Source organism: Haliotis cracherodii, unplaced genomic scaffold (assembly GCF_022045235.1).
Source record: "Haliotis cracherodii isolate W230 unplaced genomic scaffold, xgHalCrac1.p SCAF_2, whole genome shotgun sequence".
NCBI classification, from domain to species: domain Eukaryota; kingdom Metazoa; phylum Mollusca; class Gastropoda; order Lepetellida; family Haliotidae; genus Haliotis; species Haliotis cracherodii.
In genome coordinates, this window is record NW_027266275.1 from 53,872,992 (window position 1) to 53,897,011 (window position 24,020).

Genomic DNA, 24,020 nt, shown 5'->3' on the forward strand with positions numbered 1-24,020 from the left:
TTAAGTCAATTATGAGTAAGCCAAACGTCACTTTGAACAGTATTTCAGGTATATCACGGCGTGTCAACCTGATGTTGGAAGTGCGGGTTTCAAAACATTGACCACTTTAGGAAAAACACGGGTGTGGTACCAATAAACCTAGAAAGTTACTCAGGCCGACACTGAGATTGGAACCCACGATCATAGCTTACTGGCAAGCATGAGGGACGCATGAAACTTCTAAAGATCAATGATATATGGGGTTGTGAACTAATTCGAGAACTTGATGTATTGCATATATTTTGTAGTATGGGAGGTTTGAAAACATCAATCTGTTTGAATATTTTCTTTTTCAGGTATTTGTGCTATATTCCCTCATTTCAAGGCTTATAGTTTGGTTTATGTCAAATGTTGTATAGGTGTTTACCTTTACTCCTTTCTCGTCTGCCATATCCCTGACGCCTGTGTCAGCATCGTCCCCAGACAGGACAAAACTGACACGTGATCTTGTACCCGCCCCAGAGCGCATGCCCGTGAAGACAGTGATCTGGTAGAAATACTTGTCGGCTATCACGTTGTCAGCTAGAGGAGCCACGCCCCACTGAAGGATATAAATCATATCATAAATATTTTCCTTTTCTTCAAACGAATGACCGTAACAAGTATGAGGAAAACATATTTATTTCAACCCAAAAAGTACGAGAATCTGTACTTTATTAAGAAAGTGTTATCCCAAATATAACATTTGTTATATTTATTTTAGTCAACAGTTTTACATGATATAACAAGCATGAAATACTCACATCCCCCGCCAATATGACATGTCGGGTGTGTGCAATGCATTAGCTCCTGTGAACTATGTTCACTGGGCCTTTTTGTAAAGAAATATAGTACGTTTTTCAAGATATGCTCCGGAAACGAGGACTACTTCCATTTTCAGTCTAAATCAACGTCGGTGACATGGAAACTCGAAAAATAACTTTTTAAAAAATCTCAAACTATCAAAAGGCACCAGTTCACCACTAGATCTATCTATGTGCCAAGTTTGGTGAAGAAATATGGTACGGTTTTCAAGATCTGCTCTGGAAACGAGGACTACCGCCATTTTCAGTCTAAATCAAAGTCGTTGCCATGGAAACTCAAAAAATAACTTTTTAAAAAATCCCAAACTATCAAAAGGCACCAGTTCACCACTAGATCTATCTATGTGCCAAGTTTGGTGAAGAAATATGGTACGGTTTTCAAGATCTGCTCCGGAAATGAAACGGACTGAAGGACGGACGGACGGCACCCATTCCTATATCCCCCTTCCACTTAGTGACGGGGGATAATAACCAGTCTATAATCAACCCGGGCATTAAATGCTCTAAAGCAAAAGTAACTGTGATGATTAATGTATTGATAAATGAATAATTCTAAACGTATGATAATATGGTTATGGCTTTGAAGTTTCACCATCCTTTTTACAGTGTACACAACCACTTGCAAAACGTATATACAGTATTAATTAAATAGGGTATCTATTTTCTATAAAGAGAAACGAAAATAACATTTTACCACAATAAACTTTGAAAGGGTGAATTTGAATTCGTTAAATGTTTAAAACTATAACTTAAATTAAGCTTTACTTAGGTTGTAGGAGAAGAAGTGGAAAAGCTTGAAAACGACGATTTGTCAGGATAAAACTATTCATTTGACCCTTCTGGATAGGTGAGGTCAGACAGAAGAGTTCTATTAAACGATAACGGTTAATTTGTCCTAACCCAATGTTTGTCTTAGAAACCATTTCTTAAATTTACTTCTCAATAAGTTAAAGGACACCAGATTCTTTCATTTCACAATAGTAATATGAAAGAATCTGGTGTTCTTTAACTTTCTTTGAGTAGCATAATTTTGACTGACCATTAGGGCGCCATTCTTCGTTCAACACCTCCAAACTAGCTTCCTACAACTTATACAACGCACCCGTTCCACATCCCGCTTGTCCTTCCGCCTGGCCCAGATGGCGCAGACGATGTAGAGGAAGAAGATGACGCACAGGGTGATGAGGACGGCGTTGTTGTCCAGTAACTTGGCGCCGAGGTTGTTGAAGACGGTGTTGAAGTTGATGGAGTTAGGGGGAGTGAAGACGCCACTGGCGAAGGCCGTGAGATGGTTGCACAGACACCTCGTGAAGCGGGAGTTAGAAAGTTCGCTGACCTAGGGTGAGACAGTGTTGACTTTGTTTTTATGTGATTTTATTACGTTGTTTAATTGTTTGTTGTTTAACGCAACACTCAGATACTCAAGCAACATGGCGGCAGCCTGATGATAATATAGTCTGGACCAGATACCATATTGATAATATGAGCATTGTGATATATGTCCCAGGCCGTCGGGGTACGATGACACCGAGCCTTGCCCTCCGTATGTGCAGTCGTCTCTTTCGGCTTGTTCAAACCAGGATTCCCCAGCGGACGGGCTTTGTTTGTTTGTTTGTTGTTTAACGCCGCACTCAGCAATATTCCAGCTATATGACGGCGGTCTGTAAATAATCAAGTCTGGACCAGACAATCCAGTGATTGATGTCATGAGCATCGATCCACTTTATTGGGGTACGATGACATGTATCAACCAAGTCAGCGAGCCTGACCACCCGATCCCGTTAATCAGGCTCGCTGACTGGTTGATGCATGTCATTGTATCCCAGTTGCGTGGATAGATGCTCATGATGTCATGATTATCCGGTCCAGACTCGATTATTTACAGACACGCCGTCATATAGCTGGAATATTGCGGAGTGCGGCGTTATACAACAACAAACAAACACTATCATTACCACACAACAACGGATACACTGATAAGATTTAGGCATTTGATACACTGAAATACCACAGAAACACTGGGGAAGCTCTGCTCACCGCGTACAGTAGCTGCGGTTACCTTATCACTTCATATGTTCATCGTTCTCGAGTCTGCTGTGGGATAAACAGCGCACATGTACACCTCCGATGGGTTATCATAAATCCTAAAAACGGATTTCAAATCGAAAACAAATCTGGTGGCCGACATCTTGTTTTACAAAACCCGTACTGGTTTTTTGTTTTCGATTCAAAGTTCATTTTCTATGAAATAAAGTATGCATTTATAATTAAGGAATAGATTGATGTGAAGGTTTAAGAATATTTTAGGCATTGGCATTGTAAGGCATTGTAGATCCTACATCGTACATTGGTAGATCTGTTGCCCAGGGTGACACACACACAAACTGACGTCAAACGAAGAATCTATACGGGGGGAGGGGTGGGATGGAGGAGGCAGGGTTGGAGGAGGGGTGGGGGGAGGGGTAAGGGGGAGTCGTAATGAGTACAATTGCAACACCGCGTCTACCTGGCATCCGTCAGTGACCCACTTGTCGTCCCTCTCGCTCCAGAAGCGACAGACCGCTGTACTGAAGCTGATGGTGTAGTTGGTCATAACTATGACGTCCTCGTCCTCGTCGTTGCCGTAGTCGTAGTAGTCGCTGTAGTCGGGTTCGATGGTTGAAATGTTTACTGTAACAGAACGTTACCGTGCAATAGATAGTCAACCTATTTCCCACATCACAGACCGTGACCTTTTATACTTCTGAGTCTACAATCTGTATTAAGCCACATTTAGTTATATAACCAACATGATGAAGAAATAACATAACAGTAATTAGCCGAGTGTCTTAAATACTTATATCTTAGGATTTAAAAAGTGCATTATGCCTTTGACGAGCTTAATACCTAGTTTATTCATTATTGATATATGGAATGAGCACCCAGTTGCATGCTGAAGAAGAACGTTGTGAATCATTGTTAAAGAAAATTCGAAACCCAAAGATTATATATCTGCAAGTTAGACGGTACAGTTGAGTACTTGGAAAATCATAGCAAACGATGCAGTGTGATTGTTCACGACTTGCCTAAGTCAGGTCCCGTGAAGATTCCGGGTTGGAATTGGTCTACATCATCCCAATTGCGTAGATAGATGATCATAGTGTCAATCACTACGTGTCTGGATCAGACTCGATTATTTACAGACCGCCGTCATATAGCTAGAATATTGCTAAGTGCGGCGTTAAACAACAAACCAACCAACCAACCAACTGATATTGGGAAAATGTGTATACCAAGCCTTGAGGATGTGGAGACTATACTTAATGATTCATGATGGTAAACAACTTATAGATTCGTGCTGTACTTTTGGAATTCATATCCTGAACGGAAGATTCTGCGGGGAGGAAGGCTGATTTACTTACTTTAAGGAGAACGTGCCAGTTGAGTTGACTATATTTTATGTTTTATACTTCTTGTTGATAATATCTCAGATTTGAATGAGTTTACTCGATGCGAACGGACCGTTCCCCCTTTCGTTAATATGCCGTGGACATATTGAATCAAGACAAGATGTTGCGACTGACATTCAAGGAAACAAAATACTGAGATTTTCATGGAAGGGTAACATTAAGGATGTTTTAGAACTCCTATACATAAAACTACGGTTATAACGAACTCAAAGGGACCGCTAAATGTAGTTCGTTAGAAGCATATATACAGCATATATACCGCAAATGGACGGGACCAAAAATAGTGCGTTATATCCGTCAGTTCGTTGTTCGTTATAAACGTAGTGAACGTAGTTTTCTTTATCGCTAAGGCAAATTACTTTAGATGAAGTTTGTCGAGAGGTGATGACAAACGTTGATGCGGTGATAACCTTGACCAAGCATATACAATCTGTATACATATACGGTCAGGTAAGTAGCTTTAATAATTATCAAACTCCAGGTATTGAATAACTTGAGACTGTTTGGAGATAAAGCTTTACTGTCTGAATATAGTTTATTGAGGAAGTATTACAGATGTTTGTGTAGAGAAAAGAAGAAAGAATATGAAGAATCAACTGTTAAAGACCTGGATGATAATTGAAAGAATGGCACATTATTTCGGAAGAAAATTAACAAGTTAACTAGCCACATTACACGACTTCTGTCGATTATCTATGTGGACGGAATACGTTAAAGTAACCTTGAATATTCCCCTGGATAATGGCCTTATTGAACAGGCTCACAATACGATTAATAATTATGATTAATTACTATGTGATGAATGTTCCGATGATGACATTAATAATTTACTAAACAAAGACATTTCGGACCAGGAGTTTGCAGCTGCCATTAAAGACTTGAAGGATAATAAAGAAACTTGCCGCGTCACTTACTAATATCTACCTCTCTTCCATGTTTAACAGTAGCATGTCAACAGGACATTTCCAAGCAGACTGGGCCAAATTGTGCCACTTCACGAGAAAGGCAATATAACATGTGTTAACAATCATAGAGGTATTTCACTTATGGGTAATTTTTGGAAAATTATTCTGTTCAATTAATAATGAACGTATTCATCTTTTTGCAAATATATATGAGAAGATCCCAGTAGCTCAAGCAGGATGTAAAACTGTTCAGCTGACTGTATATTCACAGTGCAGTGCTAACTGCAGAATTACTTAACAAAGAGTGGTGGTCGCTTTTATTGCCTCTTTGTGGATGTTGAAATGCATTGATGAAAAGTGATATTCATGGACGATTAGTTAATGTGATGAATATGTACTCTAAGATGATGTCTGCAGTTAGAGCAATCAACACATCTATCGGGGACTACTTCAAGTGTCTTAAGTGGAGTCAAGCAATGATGTGTACTACGCCCCTCTTTTTTCATAATATTTATCTCTGAGTTTCAAATTATGCTGCAGGAACGCCGATTTGAAGGGTGTATTTGTTGGAGCTGATTTTGTAGAATTACTATTATTATCGTAATACTATACAGATGACCCATGTGTATTTGACTATTCTGTGATCGGAGGAAAATAGACGTTGTACATAACTACTGTACAACATGGGGATTGCAGGTTGACATGGACAAAACGGAGATACTAGTGTTTCGGAACGGCGCTTTTCTACGGAGTTATGAAAAATGGTTCATGGATGGAAAACAAATGAAAGCATCCAGTTATTACAACTATCTAGGAGTCCTCGTCTCTACACGGTTGTCATGGACAAATTCGTCTCGAATGTTTCAGCAGTAATGCATATAATGGTTATTGGTATTGAATTTTATGTATTGACTGTAAGTGATAAAGAATAAAGAAAGAATGTGTGCCTGCTGAGGTTGCATGTGCTGCCTTTATGTTAGATGTAAAGATGGTGAAAGTATAAACAGATTATGTGGAAAGTGTAACAGCAATAGTGCCGAAGATGAATTGCATTTTCCCGTGACTGTAGTGCATATATTATATACAGAGGTAGATACTTACCAACAAATGGTTTATCTACAGTAACTGATGAATACGAAAAGCTATTTTACAGTAATGATAAGCTTGTACTTATTAATTGTGCAAAAAATTTCAAACAGGTTTTATGTCTTAGAACTGAAAGCAATACCTAATCATCGTATCTTGCATATATTTTTGTATGTTTATATATTCATATTTCCATGTACACTAGTCGAGTTCATTATTGGCCCAGGAGTTATATGTGAATATGTAACTGGATCAAACTTTAGAAATCGCATAGGAATAATAATATAATGATTTTAATAACGTCATTGTGGTATTATTTCTTTTGCAGGTAGCCAATGCATGGGTGGATAGAGCTGACTAGAAGTAGTTCCTGCTGGATGACCCGCGTATTTGCATATAAAAGAAACGTGATACCATGTGTGCCAACGTGATATTTAAAACAGTATTATGACATGATGGTGATGTATGAGTGTCGCGGAAATGTAAACTGTGTATCGTTTATTAAGAAAATCGTTCCAGAACTAGGCTTGGGGGGGGGGGGGGGGGGGGGGGGGGGTGCATGTCAAAGTCAAACGTAGAATATCCTTATCAACTTTTTCAAATGTTCACTCAAAGACTTATGGATACGCTTATTCAGAAATGGAACGAGATACTTCTATTATCACCAAAATCTGATAACTTGTAATGTTTAAGTCCCAGTTTAAAACTGAAGAGTATGTCTTGAAATAACTTCTCCCTAAATTTCGAAAATCCTTTTCACGAATAAGATATTCTTCTCATAGCCTTCAGATTGAAGAAGGAAATACACAAAAGTGCCAAAAGAATTGAGGGTATGTAAACTTTGCCACACACACGAAATTGAAAATCAATATCAGTTTTTTCTTTATATGTCCAGATTTGATCATTTGCGTAAATAATACCTTTGCCCTTATATGTGCAGAATACAGTGTTTCAGTATGTGTGAATACTGATTGATTGATAGATTGATTGATTGATTATACCATGTGTATCGGATCGGTTCACAGTATTCACGACACTACCCATTATATGATCATTTGTTTTTTCTGACTGAGACCCGTAACATGTAAATTAATATCCAAATTTAATATGTAAAATATAATCAATATGTATTCATGTTTTGTCCATTGTTTTCTTCTTGATGAAAAAACTGTAATGTTTACCTTGTTCTTTGATTCCAATGTGAAAGGTTCCATTACCCAAGGTTGCCTGTTCTTCCCCAGTGATTAAAATGGTGTAGCGTAACTCTTCTTCAAGGGCAGGGTCGTCAAACCCGGAAGCGTTGATGTCACGGGGGAGCTGGTAGTAGAGGTCAAACTCACTCTCTGTGGGGAATGTTCCATTTCTAATGTACAACTCAAGGGTGACGTTGGCCATATCGGGGATCACCGTTATCCTGAGCGTCTCGCTGTCATTTCCGGACACACTCCATGTATGGTAAACCATGGACTCGTTTCCGGTGAGGACCGGATGTACGGCCACTTTGTTACTGCCGTTACCTGTCGCGCCTATGTCGATTATTATGTCAGCGTCTAGCTTATTGACTTTCACTTCATCGCCGCCGGAGTCGTAAAGATTCATGGTGAGGATGGGGGAGTTGACACTGTCGGCGCTGTTATCCCACACGTATGGATTTAACTGGGAGGTGACGAACTGGAACGGGAATATCGGGAAAGGTTGTTATACACATAACATTGGGTTTGCTATACACATAACACATAAGGGTTTTCGAATATTACCGCTGTGTCATGGCGCGGGAAGCTAGAATCGGGTCCACACGTCGTACCTTAGTGGTGAAATCCAACCTAGAAGCATCTTCCCGAGGCAAGAGAGTTAACTGACTTTAAAAGTCCAGTTCCCACCCTTGCCGAACAAGGCTGGAATTACTTGGCTCGATTGTAGCGCCACCAGTGGCTTCACACAAAATGGTGGCGCCCGGCCAGGACGATCTGATCGATAATCAAGATCTATATTGTGATATAACGGGTCTTACATCGTGATTACAAACATGAAAAGATTTGGAAAATTTCTGCTGACAACGAGTTAGCGGTGAACATGCTTTGCAAATCCTGCAATCGACCGAAATCTGCACGACAGTTTACGAACCGGATTTCTATTTCGGTGCACGATTTTGATTGGACAATGCACAGACTCGTTAGTCCAGCCAAAATGTAACTCCATAATACCAGCCTAGTTCGGCAAGGGTGGAAACTGGACTTTTATAGTCAGTTAACTCTCTTGCCTCGGGAAGATGACCTAGAAGACAAGCAAACGCTTTAACCACTCTCCTTTTAGCAAACAGTTTATATATTAACCTGAATTAATTGTGATAATATTAATATATTAGAATTAGGAGATGAATATCATTTGCCTATAGTACAAGAAAAGCAGGGATAGTTTATTTCCTATTTATCTTCATTGGTATCCATTACGACAGAAATTTGAGAGAATGTTACTGTTATAAAGGATGTTGGTCTTTATTTAAAATAACATATGGCATTTTCTGTTTAAGCAGATTATATTAGTCTGTGAATAGATGAATTCATAGATGTATATTTCTATTCCGAAATACCCCCCTTCCAAAAAAAGCAAAAAAAACAAAAACAAACCCTGCCCCCTTCCATTTTCTCAGTATTTTAGGTCCCTACCAAATTAAATAAAGAGGCATAATTGGTGTAATTCATCACACAAGAACTGAACAACCACTTGGCTCTTCAAGAAGTGATATACTCTCTGTGGCACTACGTTGCTACATTATAAAGTGTTCCGGTTTTTAAGTGTATTATTTGTATAATATATTGGTTCGTTGATATATTTATTTGTTGATATCTCATTCTTTTAACATCTGCAGCACCAAAGACGTTATTGCGAAAGTTGAGGTTTTTGTTCATAAAAAATAGAACCTTGTATTTACAAACGTACATGTGTCACTTGGCACATAATTATCATGGTAAAAATATAATTAAGCGTTTGATCATTGAGGGTATTGTGTTGATCATAAATAGGGCTTTTATTTGACCTTATATCTCAAATATAGCGTTATGCATAAACATTGTATCACACAATGGTCCCACAAATACATAATCTACATAATTGTCTAGTTCGTATACATGTATAGAAGGTGTACCTAGGTTCCGTCCCCCGCCGTGATATTGCTGGAATATTGCTTAAAGCGGCTGAAAACCATACTCACTCACACATTGATTCGTGAAGACCCGGGGTATAATAGGTCTTCAGCATCCCATGCTTGCCGTAAATAGCGACTATGTGCTTGTCGTAAGAGGCGACTAACGGGATCGGGTGGTCAGGCTCGGTGACTTGGTTGATACATGTCATCGTATCCAAATTGCGTGGACTGATGCTCATGATATCAATCAATGGATTGTCTGGAGCAGACTCGATTATTTACAGACCGCCGTCATATAGCTGGAATATTGCTGAGTGCGGCGTTAAATAACAAACAAAACACTCACTCATTCTTGACTCACCTTGGTGTCTATGATGTGGCTTGTGACATTCTCCGTCACTATATCCCTGGAAGATGGCAACTTGAATGACCCTTCGTCTGCAGACAAAACAGAGTTACCTAACTTCGACGTCTCCTTCCTCTCTGCAACAACAGTAAACATTTGATTCTTCATGACAACAGGTGGCGCTCCGGGGACGCGTTTCTTCAGAATTGTCTTCACCACTGAATCTGCTACTTCCAGGGCCAGTTTAGTGATTTCCCGAGCCTGTAAAAACAGAATGAAGATGAGGATGCTTCGGAATTGATCGGACAAAGATAGCACTGCGGTCTAAGGTGCCGCAACTTGCTGTACGGAGTTGCGTTCCTTAGCCGTGCCAGGAACCATTGACATTGGGTTTGTGTTCCCGTTTCGCCATATTACATTGCTTTATCAGCACAATTCCCATATTCCCATACTCTCTGGTTTCACCAAAGTGACAACTACGACCATCGTCCCTTTTGACTTTCTCCCACGTTAAGCTGACAATGACAGCAATGAAATACGGTTCAAAACTGACTCGCAAGAACACACACATCCTTACCCCAGAGGTAATCGTAAAGGTCCAAGAAAGTCGACTGAATTAATGCTCTGCTCTCCTTGCAGACAATGACTTTAGAGATTGCACAATAAGTTCATTTTGTGTTAATTCATCAAATTAGAATAAAAACAACACTGGACCATGATAGCGATATACTAGGAAAACCTCTAACATAGATTGGTGTCAAGTCATAACGGTCTACAAAAGATGAACACGTGTTTGACCTTTGCCTGGGACTCAGAATCAGCTTGCCAAGCTGTTGTCGAGGACCCTTGTGTTGGTGATGGATCTGTTGGTGAAGTGTCATTGGAGGCACTTCCGGTCGCTTCAGTGCGGGCTGCCAAGATGATGTTCCCAAGGGCAGCGACAATGTCTGTTGAAAAATGACATGAAAATGCAGACCATCATCTTGTCAATATTGAAAGTGTTGGTCATATACTGCTGTTGGTCCTTAACGACATCCCAGATTATCCAGTGCAAAATATATCAAGATGGCGTCTCCTTCACAAACTATTTCTTAGGGACCATTTAATATTCTGATATCCTGGGTGGCGGGGGCATTTTGTTAGAGACATGATTTGTTTCAAGGAAACCTCAATAAAACTGTTATAAATAAAGTTTTTACCCACAAAATATCTCTTCATTTTCAAAATATTGTTTGTTTTTTTCTTTCACTTTTTTTCAATCCAGGATGACAAGGGTATACCTTCCGCAGCCTTTAGCTCCTGCTCCACCGACTGCGGTCTCTCCTCCTCAACCATCACCTGGAATGTGTTCGCCATCGTTGACATCGTCGCCACAGTCATGTCCTGAATGAAAAGACAAAACGTCTCGTACTATACGAGGTGCCTTTCATTGTGATCTAAACTATGTTGCTTGTGGATAGAGACGAGTAAATTAGACAAACCTCAACGGGAAGATGAATGGCCCTTTCAAAGCTCCCTTGCATTTGTTCATGTTGGGATATCTTCTCTCAACACCCATGATGGGATTAGTTCGGTATAGCAAGGTTTGCTTCGTGTATAACCTTATCGAACGCACGCACTGATTTGTTAAAGCATAAACACAAATTGGATTAAAACTTTCAGTTCAGAGTGTTTAATACGTTCTCAACACACCAATGAAGAGGAATATTTCGTATAATATTATTAACTTATTCATATTTGAAACAGGAACAGACCCGCCAACTGCCACGCCTCCCCTTCTTCCACGCCTCCTGCCCACCCCGCCCACTAACCTGAGCTTCCTCCGACAGCTCCGTCGTCTGATGGGTTATCACCCTAAATGCCATGGCCGTCTGCTGTAGAGAGTCGAGGGTCAAGGCGTCTGTGGTCGCCAGGGACTTCACGACCTCCGTCCGCAGCTGGACATAAAAAGCATGACATAATTTACGTTTCCTCTTCTGACAGTTCATTATCTCAAATTCTAGGTTGTAAAATCTGGTTGAAGATAGTCATCGAGTTCTACCGAGAGGCTAGAGGAATTAAAATAACACGTGGTCTAAATACGTCAACATTTCTGCACAAGTCCTTAGTACAATTTAGTATTATTTTGTGCGAGTATACATTGTAGCGCACTGTATTTTTCTCAAAGTCTTCACCCCAGCCGTTCACCCCAGAGCGCTCGGCGGCAGCCTTTAATTCCGACTTGATTGAATCGATTTGTAACTAAATTGAGTTCTTACTATCTTTAGGTAAAATAAAATTGAGTAACTTTCAAATTCAAAACGTTCCATCCAACAATCTTATTACGATCATAGGAAATCTGAGGACTCCTCCATGAGAAATCACCTCAGGTAAACTTTCTGTTCAGTTGCTGTTTCTAAGTTCTCAGTGTGTGTTTGTTGCTTACTTCTTCACTCCGCTATTTGACGACGTCTTGTGTATAATCCAATCTGGACAAGACAATCCAAAATGATTGATTTTATGAGCAATCAACCAACTCCGTTACATCTGGTCAACTCTTACAGTAAGCATACTATTAAGATGCTGAGAACCTCGGTATTCCCATACTCCAACAAAGTAACGAAGTCAACCGTGCCTATATCAAACATGGTCCGTATTTACAGAAAAGAATGTTGTTATCAAGACAAGGTATGACTATGATTATGACACGTCATGTTTTATAAATGAAAACAGTCAAATACTTTGGTTAAAAAACCCAAAAGTTCTTCTCTTATACTTATAACTTTCAGCAAAAACTTTCCAAAGATATTATAATAATTTTATCTGTTGTTGACATTAATGATAAGAATGTTAAATAATTTGAGCAATGTGTTAATTATTGGGCTAGGTATTGATTTCTGACAGTATGATATCTTGGGCATATAATGACAACATGATATTCATCTTCAATAAAGGATCTATCGAGGGAATTGCAGAAGATACAGAGTCTGTTTTCATAGGACATATTTAGATGTCTACCTATTTCAACTGTAAGTCTAAAATTATTGCATCTGAAATTTGTAAATAATTTTATTAAGTGGATTTGAAAGATATAATTCAGGGGTTAATAAGGATTTATACTCTTTGCAATGTTTTCATTTTGGTGATTCATTAATAGTGGTTTTGAGTTTGTTTGAATTTAAAAAGGAAAAGATTTGAATCACCAATATTGTGTGTTATCCAAACAGTACCAAAACCATACTCAAATAAAGTATTTTAAATATTGATGCCCATGTTATTCTTCCACATCATGCAAGGATTTTAACATCACATATAACTGAAGTGGAAGTCTCTCTGTATCTAAATGACGCCCTGCACCAATATTTAATTGCTCTACACGAGTAAGTGTACTGCCACATACTGTTATTTGTGTTTTTACTGAGATTAAGATATTTTTTTACAGAATTTAGAGTGAGCTGTTTCAATAAACTTACGTTATTTAGTCCCCCATATCTTGGGGTAACCATTGTATCAAATATTTTAAACATATCCATGAGATATCACGACATGAGATCTGACCTACTTTTTTCAGGTACCTGTTTCTTGACACGAGAGCTTTATTTGATTGTTTGGCTAAACAACTTTGAGTTCCGATCCATGATAATTTTGGAGTGAATATATCACCTAAATTTCTGTGAAAACTTACTTCTTCAACTTCAATTTCTTTTCCTTAATAAATTACAATTTTCAGACTGAAGGTGAGGCCCGCCATTCCTAAAAGCCATTATTGTTGTTTTATCTAAATTTACTTTCATACCTGTGACTTCACAGAAGTGATCAAGTGCATTTATATTTTTTTGAAGATGATTTGTAGTGTCTGACACAGCAGAAACAACATATGCATACATGAGAGCAAAGATATTCCTCCATTTTCTATCATAACAGTGATTAACTGATTTATGAAGATAATAAATTCAATATCGATATAGTTATCAATAAACTAGTACCCGGAGGCAGAATCTATAAGATTACTCAACCCAAACTGGCACAGGTACTCCTCTCGTGTAAATATATAAAAGATAAGAATTCAAATTTGTTTCCGAGCTCTATATGCTTACACAGGTTAATGGTTCTTTAGGACATTGTCCTTTTAAGAATAGCAGTGTTAAGTTACTCTTTAGAGAGTGGAAATTGTCTGACCTGTTTTTCAAAATTATGTCTTATTGTGAAAATTGGTATTGTTTTTCTTTACAGTCTCATAATAACACAACGGTGGGTATTTAAGAAATGAATAAACATTATTTATTTTCAAGCAGGAGGGTAATTTACAGGGGGTTGGAGAGAAAAAGCACATACTTTAATAGGGATGCTTTTATGCCATTGCAAACGGATTAACCCGCAGTTTTTATGGCTTACGAAACATGAGTTTATACTTTTTCAGAATTGAAAGAAAGTCGGTTTTCACCTGATTCAGCGTGTTCACGTGCGTTTGGGAACGTGGAAAATGTAAATTTGCTATGCTAAGTAACTGATATTTGGAAAGTCTGAATTCTACGTGTCATTGTTTCCGTGACCTTCACCTCAACTCTCTTCTGTTTTTGTTCCCTTCGCTCATCCTCTACTGCAGTTGTTTCCGTTGGAGACGCTCCCGGAACCACAGTTGTGGTATCACCTGTCGAGATGGACGCCTGAAGAAAAAACGTCATCCTTATGCATATTGCACAACCAAATATACGCATCTAATAATGAGATGCAGTAAACAGCTGTCGATAAATTTAATATTCAAATAGTTGATGTTTCTTCAACTAAGGACATATTGATGATAAACTACCAATTGAAGATATATCTACGATTTTAACAGTTCGGGATACCCTTGCATTTGATTGTATCCTAATACAGTTGATTAGTTAGGATAGTTTATAATAAACCCACATTTGATTATGTACTTGCATATGCATATCTCACATCTGATTTGAGAATTCGCCTAAAATTCAATCCCTTAGGGCGTGCAAATCAAGGGCAGATAACTATGTTCCTATGAAAACCATAGAGATTTACAAAACACTCTTCCAAGAAAATTCCCTTTATCTTGAAACTTTTAGCATTTAAAGTCGATTAACCACAGTCAACCGTTGAGGTTATCAGTAACATCCCAAAATGGTATACCCCTTTGCAGTGCCTTACCTCTGCATTGGCGCTATCTTCGTTGATAAGGGAGGCAACTGCTACAATCAACTGTTTGGCCTCCTGCTCGCGGCCTGTGGACAGCAGTGACGACAGCGTGCTGGAGGACCCGGATGTTAGGTTCAGGTACGTCTCCACGTTCTCCTTCACCTCGGGGGGCTTTACCTGGAACAGGCGAGATGATGCGGATGTGCGTGCAGGACAATGTTACATCACTAGGAGGCAACTAACAAATTGTGATTTCACCCGAGGACATGACGCATGCTTTCGACATGTAATTAGCCCTTTTAATTGATAATTTGAACTGAATCTAACATTCTATCAAAGCACCTGCTGTGTAATCTGTTCAAATCAATGTGACATTCTTAGTATCACAACCAACAGTACAGTATTACAACCAACAGTACAGTATTACAACCAACAGTATAGTATTACAACCAACAGCACAGTATTACAACCAACAGTACAGTATTACAACCAACAGTACAGTATTACAAACAACAGCACAGTATTACAACCAACAGTACAGTATTACAAACAACAGTACAGTATTACAACCAACAGTACAGTATTACAAACAACAGTACAGCATTACAAACAACAGTACAGTATTACAAACAACAGTACAGCATTACAACCAACAGTACAGTATTACAAACAACAGCACATTATTACAACCAACAGTACAGTATTACAAACAACAGTACAGTATTACAAACAACAGCACAGTATTACAACCAACAGTACAGTATTACAAACAACAGTACAGTATTACAAACAACAGTACAGCATTACAACCAACAGTACAGTATTACAAACAACAGCACATTATTACAACCAACAGTACAGTATTACAAACAACAGTACAGTATTACAAACAACAGCACAGTATTACAAACAACAGTACAGTATTACAAACAACAGTTCAGCATTACAAACAACAGTACAGCATTACAAACAACAGTACAGCATTACAAACAACAGTACAGCATTACAAACAACAGTACAGTATTACAACCAACAGTACAGCATTACAACCAACAGTACAGTATTACAAACAACAGTACAGCATTACAAACAACAGTACAGCATTACAAACAACAGTACAGCATTACAAACAACAGTACAGTATTACAACCAACAATACAGTATTACAACCAACAGTACAGCATTACAACCAACAGTACAGTATTACAAACAACAGTACAGCATTACAAACAACAGTACATCATTACAAACAACAGTACAACATTACAACCAACAGTCTTGACAGTACATTTATTCACTCTGCCAACTACTATCAACTAGTATTTTGCTTTGTTAAATATCTCGGAATATATTCACCAAACAATGGTTATACATTCATACAAATCGAATATTGACAATATGTATGAACATAAAAGCACTATAACCTAGTTTCTACAAAGGACGAGTTGGGGCATATACATATATTATCTACGTTGTTTATAACACGCCTGGTATTCACCCTATGTTCACCCTATCTATCGCATGACGTGTGACTGTACCACTGAACCGTTAGCCAAGTCTCGTAGTGCAAAGCCGCACAACAGTGTAGCAGCGTTAGTATCGTCAGAACATGCATAAAGTATGATAATCATACTAAGTACTGCGTCTGTTGCACCAGAAACGATAATAATACTTAGTACTGCGTCTATTGCATCAAGTACGATAATAATGCTCAGTACTGCGTCTGGTGCACCAGATACGATAATAATACTTAGTACTGCATTTGTTGCACCAGACACGATAATAAAACCAAGTACTGCATCTGTTGCACAAGATACGATGATAATACTTTGTATTGCATCTGTTGCACCAGATACGATAATAATACTTTGTATTGCATCTGTTGGACCAGATAAGACAATAATACTAAGTACTGCTTCTGGTGTACCTGATACGATAATAATACTTAGTACTGCGTCTGGTGTACCTGATACGATAATAATACTTAGTACTGCATCTGTTGCAACAGATACGATAATAAAACTAAATACTGCATCTGTTGCACCAGATAGGATAATAATACTTAGTACTGGATCTGTTGAACCAGATAAGATAATAAAACTTTGTATTGCATCTGCTGCACCAGATACGATAATTATACTTAGTACTGCATCTGTTGCAACAGATACGATAATAATACTTAGTACTGCATCTGTTGCACAAAGTACGATAATAAAACTAAGTACTGCATCTGTTGCACCAAGTACAATAATAATACTAAACACTGCACCTGTGTCTCCAATTTGAACTCCACAAACTCTCCGATGGGGTTGGCCACCCTGACAACGATGTCAAACATGTAATCATGGGACTCCTCTCCTATGGGGATCTGAGACTCGGGGGTGTAGGGATCTGTGCCGTAGTACAGCAGCTGCACGTCGCCCCTCCCCCGGGCGTACACCAGGAAGCGGTACAGTAGCCCTGCCCCCATGGCTTCCTCCTCCCCTGGGTTGATCCATCCTTGACACTGGATAATCAACTTCAGCCCTAGTGAGTATGCTGAAATAAGGAAGGTTGCTTGTTCAATGCCAGTGTACCGATATGTGGCGGCTAATTGTAACAATCCTGAAGCGACATCAGTGGATTGAATAACAAGAATGTTCTTAACATTTAGAACCTAAAATAAAAACCCACTTAGCCATGAAATCAATTGCGGCTGTATGCTGTTAGAAATATTATCACACAACAGGACAGCCAGACATAGCTTTGGTGCCATAACATCCCCTGCCCTTTCTCACAGTCTAACCCCGTTCTCGTTAAATCCCAAATGTGTTTCAATCTTGCATTGTGTATGGAAGTTCTACCGATGCCCCTGCGGGACAAAATATTCTCACTTCACACCCTTTTAGCAGACTAAAATGAGGATCGGGTTTTCACAATATGTTACCTTATAGATTGTGTGTAATCGGATCCCAACGCCATTAATCTTTGCTCATGTTATCAACCACTGAGTTACCGAGCCCTGTTTCGATTATTTACAGGTCACCCGTATAATGCTGGTACATGGCGGATTGCTGCCCCCAAACAACATCCACTGATACCGATGAAATATGTATCCACAGTTTGAATTTTATCGTTAAAACAACTAGATTCTCTGCCAAAGCAAAACAGGTCTTAAATCAATCAAATCAATGTGCTTACCCTCCCCGGAAACGATCGTACATGTTCCCCCGTATGGTGGCTCGTTGGTGATGAAGTCGTATTCTGTAAAGCTGGGGGCGTAGCCGTGGAGGTTGGCGTCAAGTCTGAGTTGGTACTTCATGCCGTCGATGAGACTCCGAGCGAGGAACTCGACACTGGAAGAGTGCGTCCCAGTAGAGACCATGGAGTCTAGTTCGTCCACAGCCAAGTAGCCACCGAGGGTATCGTTGTATAGCAGTAGCGTCCAGTTGTTATAGATCGTGTCCAGTGGGTGACACTTCAAGCACTGGCTGGTCAAGCTGAACTCGCCAGATGGGTTGACCTTGGACTTGCAATTCACAACACAACTGCAAGGTAATCATTATGAAGTTTAACATCTTTTGTACAGCGATACAAGACATATGGATTTCAATTCAATTATTATAATCTTCACCATACAACAGTGTATGTGTAACATGTGAAGGGATGCAGCAAGACGCTTGGTCTGCCTCTGAGAGTGTCCGCATGATGGTGAGCTGTTAATGCAAGTATTTCAACGACATCCTCTTTAGTATGGTATTGCCTATACTCTTGCCATGCTTGACAACTTTTAAGGACACTTGAGTGTACAGTAATGGACAAGTCGTCTCAACCTCCACAATGATGGTGATAAACTACTTTCACTACGACCTCTATCAGAGAATATTTTCACTTCACAGAATGTGCCTTTAGATTTAGTGAATAACGACAAGACATATATATTCGAACCATACTTAAGAATAATTCATTATAACGGTTGAAAAAGAGTGAGCGAGTGAGTATGGTTTCACGTTACCACCAGCAATACTCCGGCACTATAACGGAGGGGGGCACCAGATATGGGCCTCACTCATTGTACCCATTCGGGGAATTGAACCCAGACCTTCCGCACGACGGGCGAATGCTTTAACCGCTATACTATATCTCGGCCTATGACTGAAATTAATGCGTCAATATTGATAATAAATAAATACTTACGTCAGTGGAAACTCTCTTGGGTCGCCCTCAACGATTGTAATGGCCTGTTCAAAACTGGCATTTCTATCACCTGCTGTGATATCAACTCGGAAAATGTTCGTGGTGCCAAACTCAAACTGTCGTGTGTTGAAAGAGATGTACCCATCTGTCAACGGAAGCTTACCGATGCCGGTGCCAAAACACCCAATGGATACGTTCGGGAATATACCAGATATATTCTGGGGAATCTTGATGACACCGTCAACAGCATCCTCCAACGACTCCCCCTCCTTCCTACACCACCAGACATACGTGAAGTTAACCTTGGACGAATCATCATCCGCATCTGGGTCATAGCTTTCTTCTATTGCGTTCAGTTCAAGGGTTGTGTCATAACCAACTGCTCGTCCTGCTCCACCTTTTATACGAGCCACAATGTCAGTCTGGAGGATTCGTACAAATGTGAAATCCGAATGGGACAAACCGGAAATCCCCGCCATTGAAACATTCAAACTTATTTTGTAATCCCCAGGTTCAAAAGCCCTTGGCCGAAATAAGATCTTGAACAGCCCCGCAGACACTGACTCGGCTGGATACGGGTCGAAGATGAAATCCAGGAAGTTGTCTCCAGTTGTTATTCTGAGGATAGTCCAGTTATACTCAGCTTCGTTAGTTATCTCACAGTCGAGGTCCACTCTGCTCTCGAATACCATCCAATCAGAACGGAGTCTGGTGACAGGCTCGTCTATCTGCTGCCCTCCCCCTACAATGTGTACTATAGGGTAGTGGCAGCTCACACCACTTATAACAGCCGTTGTGTAGACTGTAGCTTCGGACACAATGTTCGTCCCGTTGAATGTAACGTAGAACGTCTCATTAGTGGTGTACGCGTGCGTGTGTTGTAGAGTGGTAGAAGGTGCCCAGTCGGAGTATGTGTATCCGTTATATGCAGGGTTTGTTGAACAGGGACTCTCGCCATAAAGGACTGGAGTGGTGAAATCCCCCATATCGAATACAAAGCATGACTCTGTTCCCGGCCTCGCGAGATTCACTGTGAATGTGATATTTTTATAAGCGTCAGAAGGGCCGTCGTTTACTAATGTGTTGAACAGGATGGTCTGTTGTGTGGTGACGCTCAGCTTGACGGCGTCGTAGAACAGGGCATTGGTGGCATTCACGCATATGACATATGTACCAGGAGTCGTATAGGTGTGGCTATGTATTCTAGAATCAGTCCTCTCTATTATCCCATCCCCGAAGTCCCAGATGTATGTGATGCCATTTCCAGACCGCACTGTTGTATTGAATATCACTGGCCTTTCAAGAGGGAAGACATCAACGCTTGATCCATGTCCCGTAGTAAGAACATCAGATGTGTCCAGTTTTCGATAAAATGCAGTCACTTGTAACCCTTTGACTTCTTCCAGAACACCGATTCTGAATTCCGTCACGTTTGTTGACACATCGTTAAACACCGTTACATTTGCATCATAAAACCCTTCATAATTATAGGCTGTTAACCTTTTAACAGATTTCTTAGACACAATCAATTCCTGGAATATACCAGACACCGGGTTACCACCACCGAAATTGAATACATAGTTGACATGACTCCCCGATTCCACGTACAGCATAAATTCCACCGTGCCACCGATTGGTATGAAGAGACTGCTTGTACTGGCAGCAACACCAGTGAGGGCAAGCTGAACTAACACCTCAGACTGTAGGACCTGAAAACTCAACAAGTTGGAACAATTCACAGAGAATGGCACACGTCCAACATCATAGAGACTCGTCCACAACACTGTGAAGGACAGGGGGGCACTTACATTGATAGAGTCCACAGAGTATTCTTCATTTGTGACGTTCAGAAAGTCTGTTATACAAGTGACGAAGGACGGAGGTGACGAATCTGATGGGTATTTGATGATGATGTCTATCTCGCCAGGAGGAACTCCTACAGGACTCTGAGTTTCAATACTCAGATCCTTCACCTTGTTCTGGACTGCGATGGACTCGTTTAGTGATTGTTCGATTTGCGACGCTCTGTTACTCGCTGTGACCTTGGGCGTGAAGAACCCTGATTTCGGATATGACTGGGTAATGAATTGGTTGGATGACCCCGGCATAATGTTTCCGAGTTGGAGCGTCTTGGCCCTGTTGTCCCCGAAATCAAGCACAAGAGTTAGATTTGACCCCTTTCCTACACTTATGGACAGAATGAACGCCTCTCCAGGAAGTAAAATATGTTTGTTGGTCGTTATATTTACATCGCTTATCGTTTCTTCAACGAAGAAAGAAATTGAGGTCACTGAAGATGACACGTGGTTTGAGCAATTCACCGAAACTATGAAATCTCCAAGTTGATAGGCGTGGGTATATTTGAAGGTTTTCGTTTTGGAAAGGATCTGGATTGTGGTTGTCTTCATCGTCCCATCTCCATAATCCATCACGCAGAGAATATATTCCAATATCAAACTGTCATTTTCAACCGACAGAATGAAATCTCTTTCAAATTCTGTAGCGCCAATTTGAATGTCAATCTTGAGTTGACGTACATCTTCTTCAACAATGATCTGAACTGTGGAGCTGATGGAACTGACGTCGTTGGCTGACGTCACCGTCCAGTTGTACGTGTTGGCGAGGATGTAGGAGTGGCTGAAGTTGTAAGGGTTTAAGAATGCTAGGAGCTGAGGGTCACTCTTGCTCTCGAATCCGCCATCACCGTATGTTAGCGTGTAGGTGACATGCGACCCCCTCTGAAGCCAGATAGTGACTACAACGGCTTCTCTAGTCTGGTAGTATTGTTTATCTGCCGCAAGGGTTACGCCCTGGATCTTATCCTGGTTGCTCTCGTCGATAGCTGTTGGTAGAAACGTACAATTGTATATAATATATGTGGGAAGTTTCTTTACATTCTTTAAAGATTAATTAAATCTGTATCATACACATTGAACTAATCCAGACACCCAGTTTTCAGGACCATTACGTTTAGGACTATACATTCAAAAGATTTAACTTCTGATTCGTTAATCCAGATGATCGATAATACAGACGATTGCATAGGGAACAGTACCGTCCGCATTAACGGAGCTGGACTGTGACCCAGGATATGGGGAAGGTGAAACACCTTGTAAGGTACAAATAGAAAAGTTGAATTCGTTGGATAAAGCAACTTTCGTCATATAACACTTCAAAATGTCTCTTACGACCAGCATGGGTTGCCGGAGACCAGGTCTAACCCAGAGTCCCAACGGGGGTTAATTTTCACCTTTACGGTAATCCGTGGCATGAAGAGGCGTTGGCATGCATACACCCATATCTACAAATATAGCGACAGAATCATCACTGTAAAGTCGTACCGAGACAGCTACGCCCAGGCCTGTCGACGGAGTAATCCAGGAACTCAGGCTTACACGTGCAGTTGTAGGTTCCAATGTCGTTAAGGCACACGGCCTCAGGCGAGCAGTCGTTCCATGTCGATAGGGAACATTCGTCCACGTCTAGAAACGCGATAGGACAATCAAACAATATTTGCCACACTTATTTAGGTATGTGAAACACAAAATAGTATATAAAAACACAACATGATATACTAGGGTCATTTGATACTAGTAAGGGATGCACTTATATATACAGCTATAAAATCACATATGCAAAAGGATATGTCGGCATTACATTTGAAACACAAAGGGGGTGTTAAACCACAAAATGATATGGGAAACACAGTATGCCCCTCAAAATGTTGTGTCAAAACGAGAAAGGGTGTGTCAAAAACGAATTTATGAAGTATACAAATATAAATACCTGTGACGTATATATCAGATTGGTTGTTGTGAGGTACATATCATATTGGTTGATGACTCTCAATACCTGTGACGTATATATCATATTGGTTGATGACCCTCAATACCTGTGACGTATATATCAGATTGGTTGATGACCCTCAATACCTGTGACGTATATATCAGATTGGTTGATGACCCTCAATACCTGTGACATATATATCAGATTGGTTGATGACCCTTAATACTTTTGACGTACATATCAGATTGGCTGATGACCCTCAATACCTGTGACATATATATCAGATTGGTTGATGACCCTTAATACTTTTGACGTATATATCAGATTGGTTGATGACCCTCAATACCTGTGACGTATATATATATCAGATTGGTTGATGACCCTCAACACCTGTGACGTATATATCATATCGGTTGATGACCCTCAATACATGTGACGTTTATATCAGATTGGTTGTTGACCCTCAATACCTGTGACATATATATCATATCGGTTGATGATCCTCAATACCTGTGAGGTACATATCAGATTGGTTGTTGACCCTCAATACCCGTGACATATATATCAAATTGGTTGATGACCCTTAATACATGTGACGTACATATCAGATTGGTTGATGACCCTCAATACCTGTGACGTACATATCAGATAAGTTGATGACCCTCAATACCTGTGACGTATATATCAGATTGGTTGTTGACCCTCAATACATGTGACATATATATCAGATTGGTTGATTGCCCTTAATACATGTAACGTATATATCAGATTGGTTGCAGATCCTCAATACCTGTGACGTATATATCAGATTGGTTGATGACCAACCCGTCGTTATTGAAAGTGTCGACATTGTCTTGCACCATCACGGATAATCCCTCAGGGCCACCGTTGTAATTGTTGTCCACGTAGATAGAGGCATTAACAACGACGCTACCATTGGTGAACTGATGAACCATGGTGCCGTATACCAGTTCCCCAATTGTCTGGTTGAGGCAGTCTGTCAGCTGTGGAGAGAAATAACAGCCGTGTCATGGCAAGTTATACACGTATGCCACGCGATCTCGACCTTTGGAAACAAGCAATACATGAGAAAATGTGAGAATACAAGATTTGACGTTTCCCTGTCGTGTAGATGAACGAGACCCACTCTGGTGA

The 24,020-nt window shown here is 40.1% G+C and overlaps 1 protein-coding gene across 1 annotated transcript in view; it reads right to left on the reverse strand.

Moving 5' to 3' along the window:
* The window catches only part of LOC139468228 (polycystin family receptor for egg jelly-like), a 39,220-nt gene that overhangs the window by 10,317 nt on the left and 4,883 nt on the right, over positions 1-24,020 (reverse strand). Inside the window, exons 7-21 of the mRNA XM_071250058.1 lie at positions 23,656-23,869; positions 22,421-22,561; positions 19,080-21,921; positions 18,084-18,430; positions 17,173-17,441; positions 14,916-15,080; positions 14,312-14,419; positions 11,585-11,710; positions 11,054-11,156; positions 10,572-10,720; positions 9,789-10,034; positions 7,464-7,953; positions 3,349-3,512; positions 1,945-2,178; positions 407-580 (exon numbers count right to left, since the gene is read on the reverse strand). Coding sequence (XP_071106159.1) covers positions 407-580; positions 1,945-2,178; positions 3,349-3,512; positions 7,464-7,953; positions 9,789-10,034; positions 10,572-10,720; positions 11,054-11,156; positions 11,585-11,710; positions 14,312-14,419; positions 14,916-15,080; positions 17,173-17,441; positions 18,084-18,430; positions 19,080-21,921; positions 22,421-22,561; positions 23,656-23,869 — 5,772 coding nt within the window. The remainder of the gene's footprint in view (positions 1-406; positions 581-1,944; positions 2,179-3,348; positions 3,513-7,463; positions 7,954-9,788; positions 10,035-10,571; positions 10,721-11,053; positions 11,157-11,584; positions 11,711-14,311; positions 14,420-14,915; positions 15,081-17,172; positions 17,442-18,083; positions 18,431-19,079; positions 21,922-22,420; positions 22,562-23,655; positions 23,870-24,020) is intronic.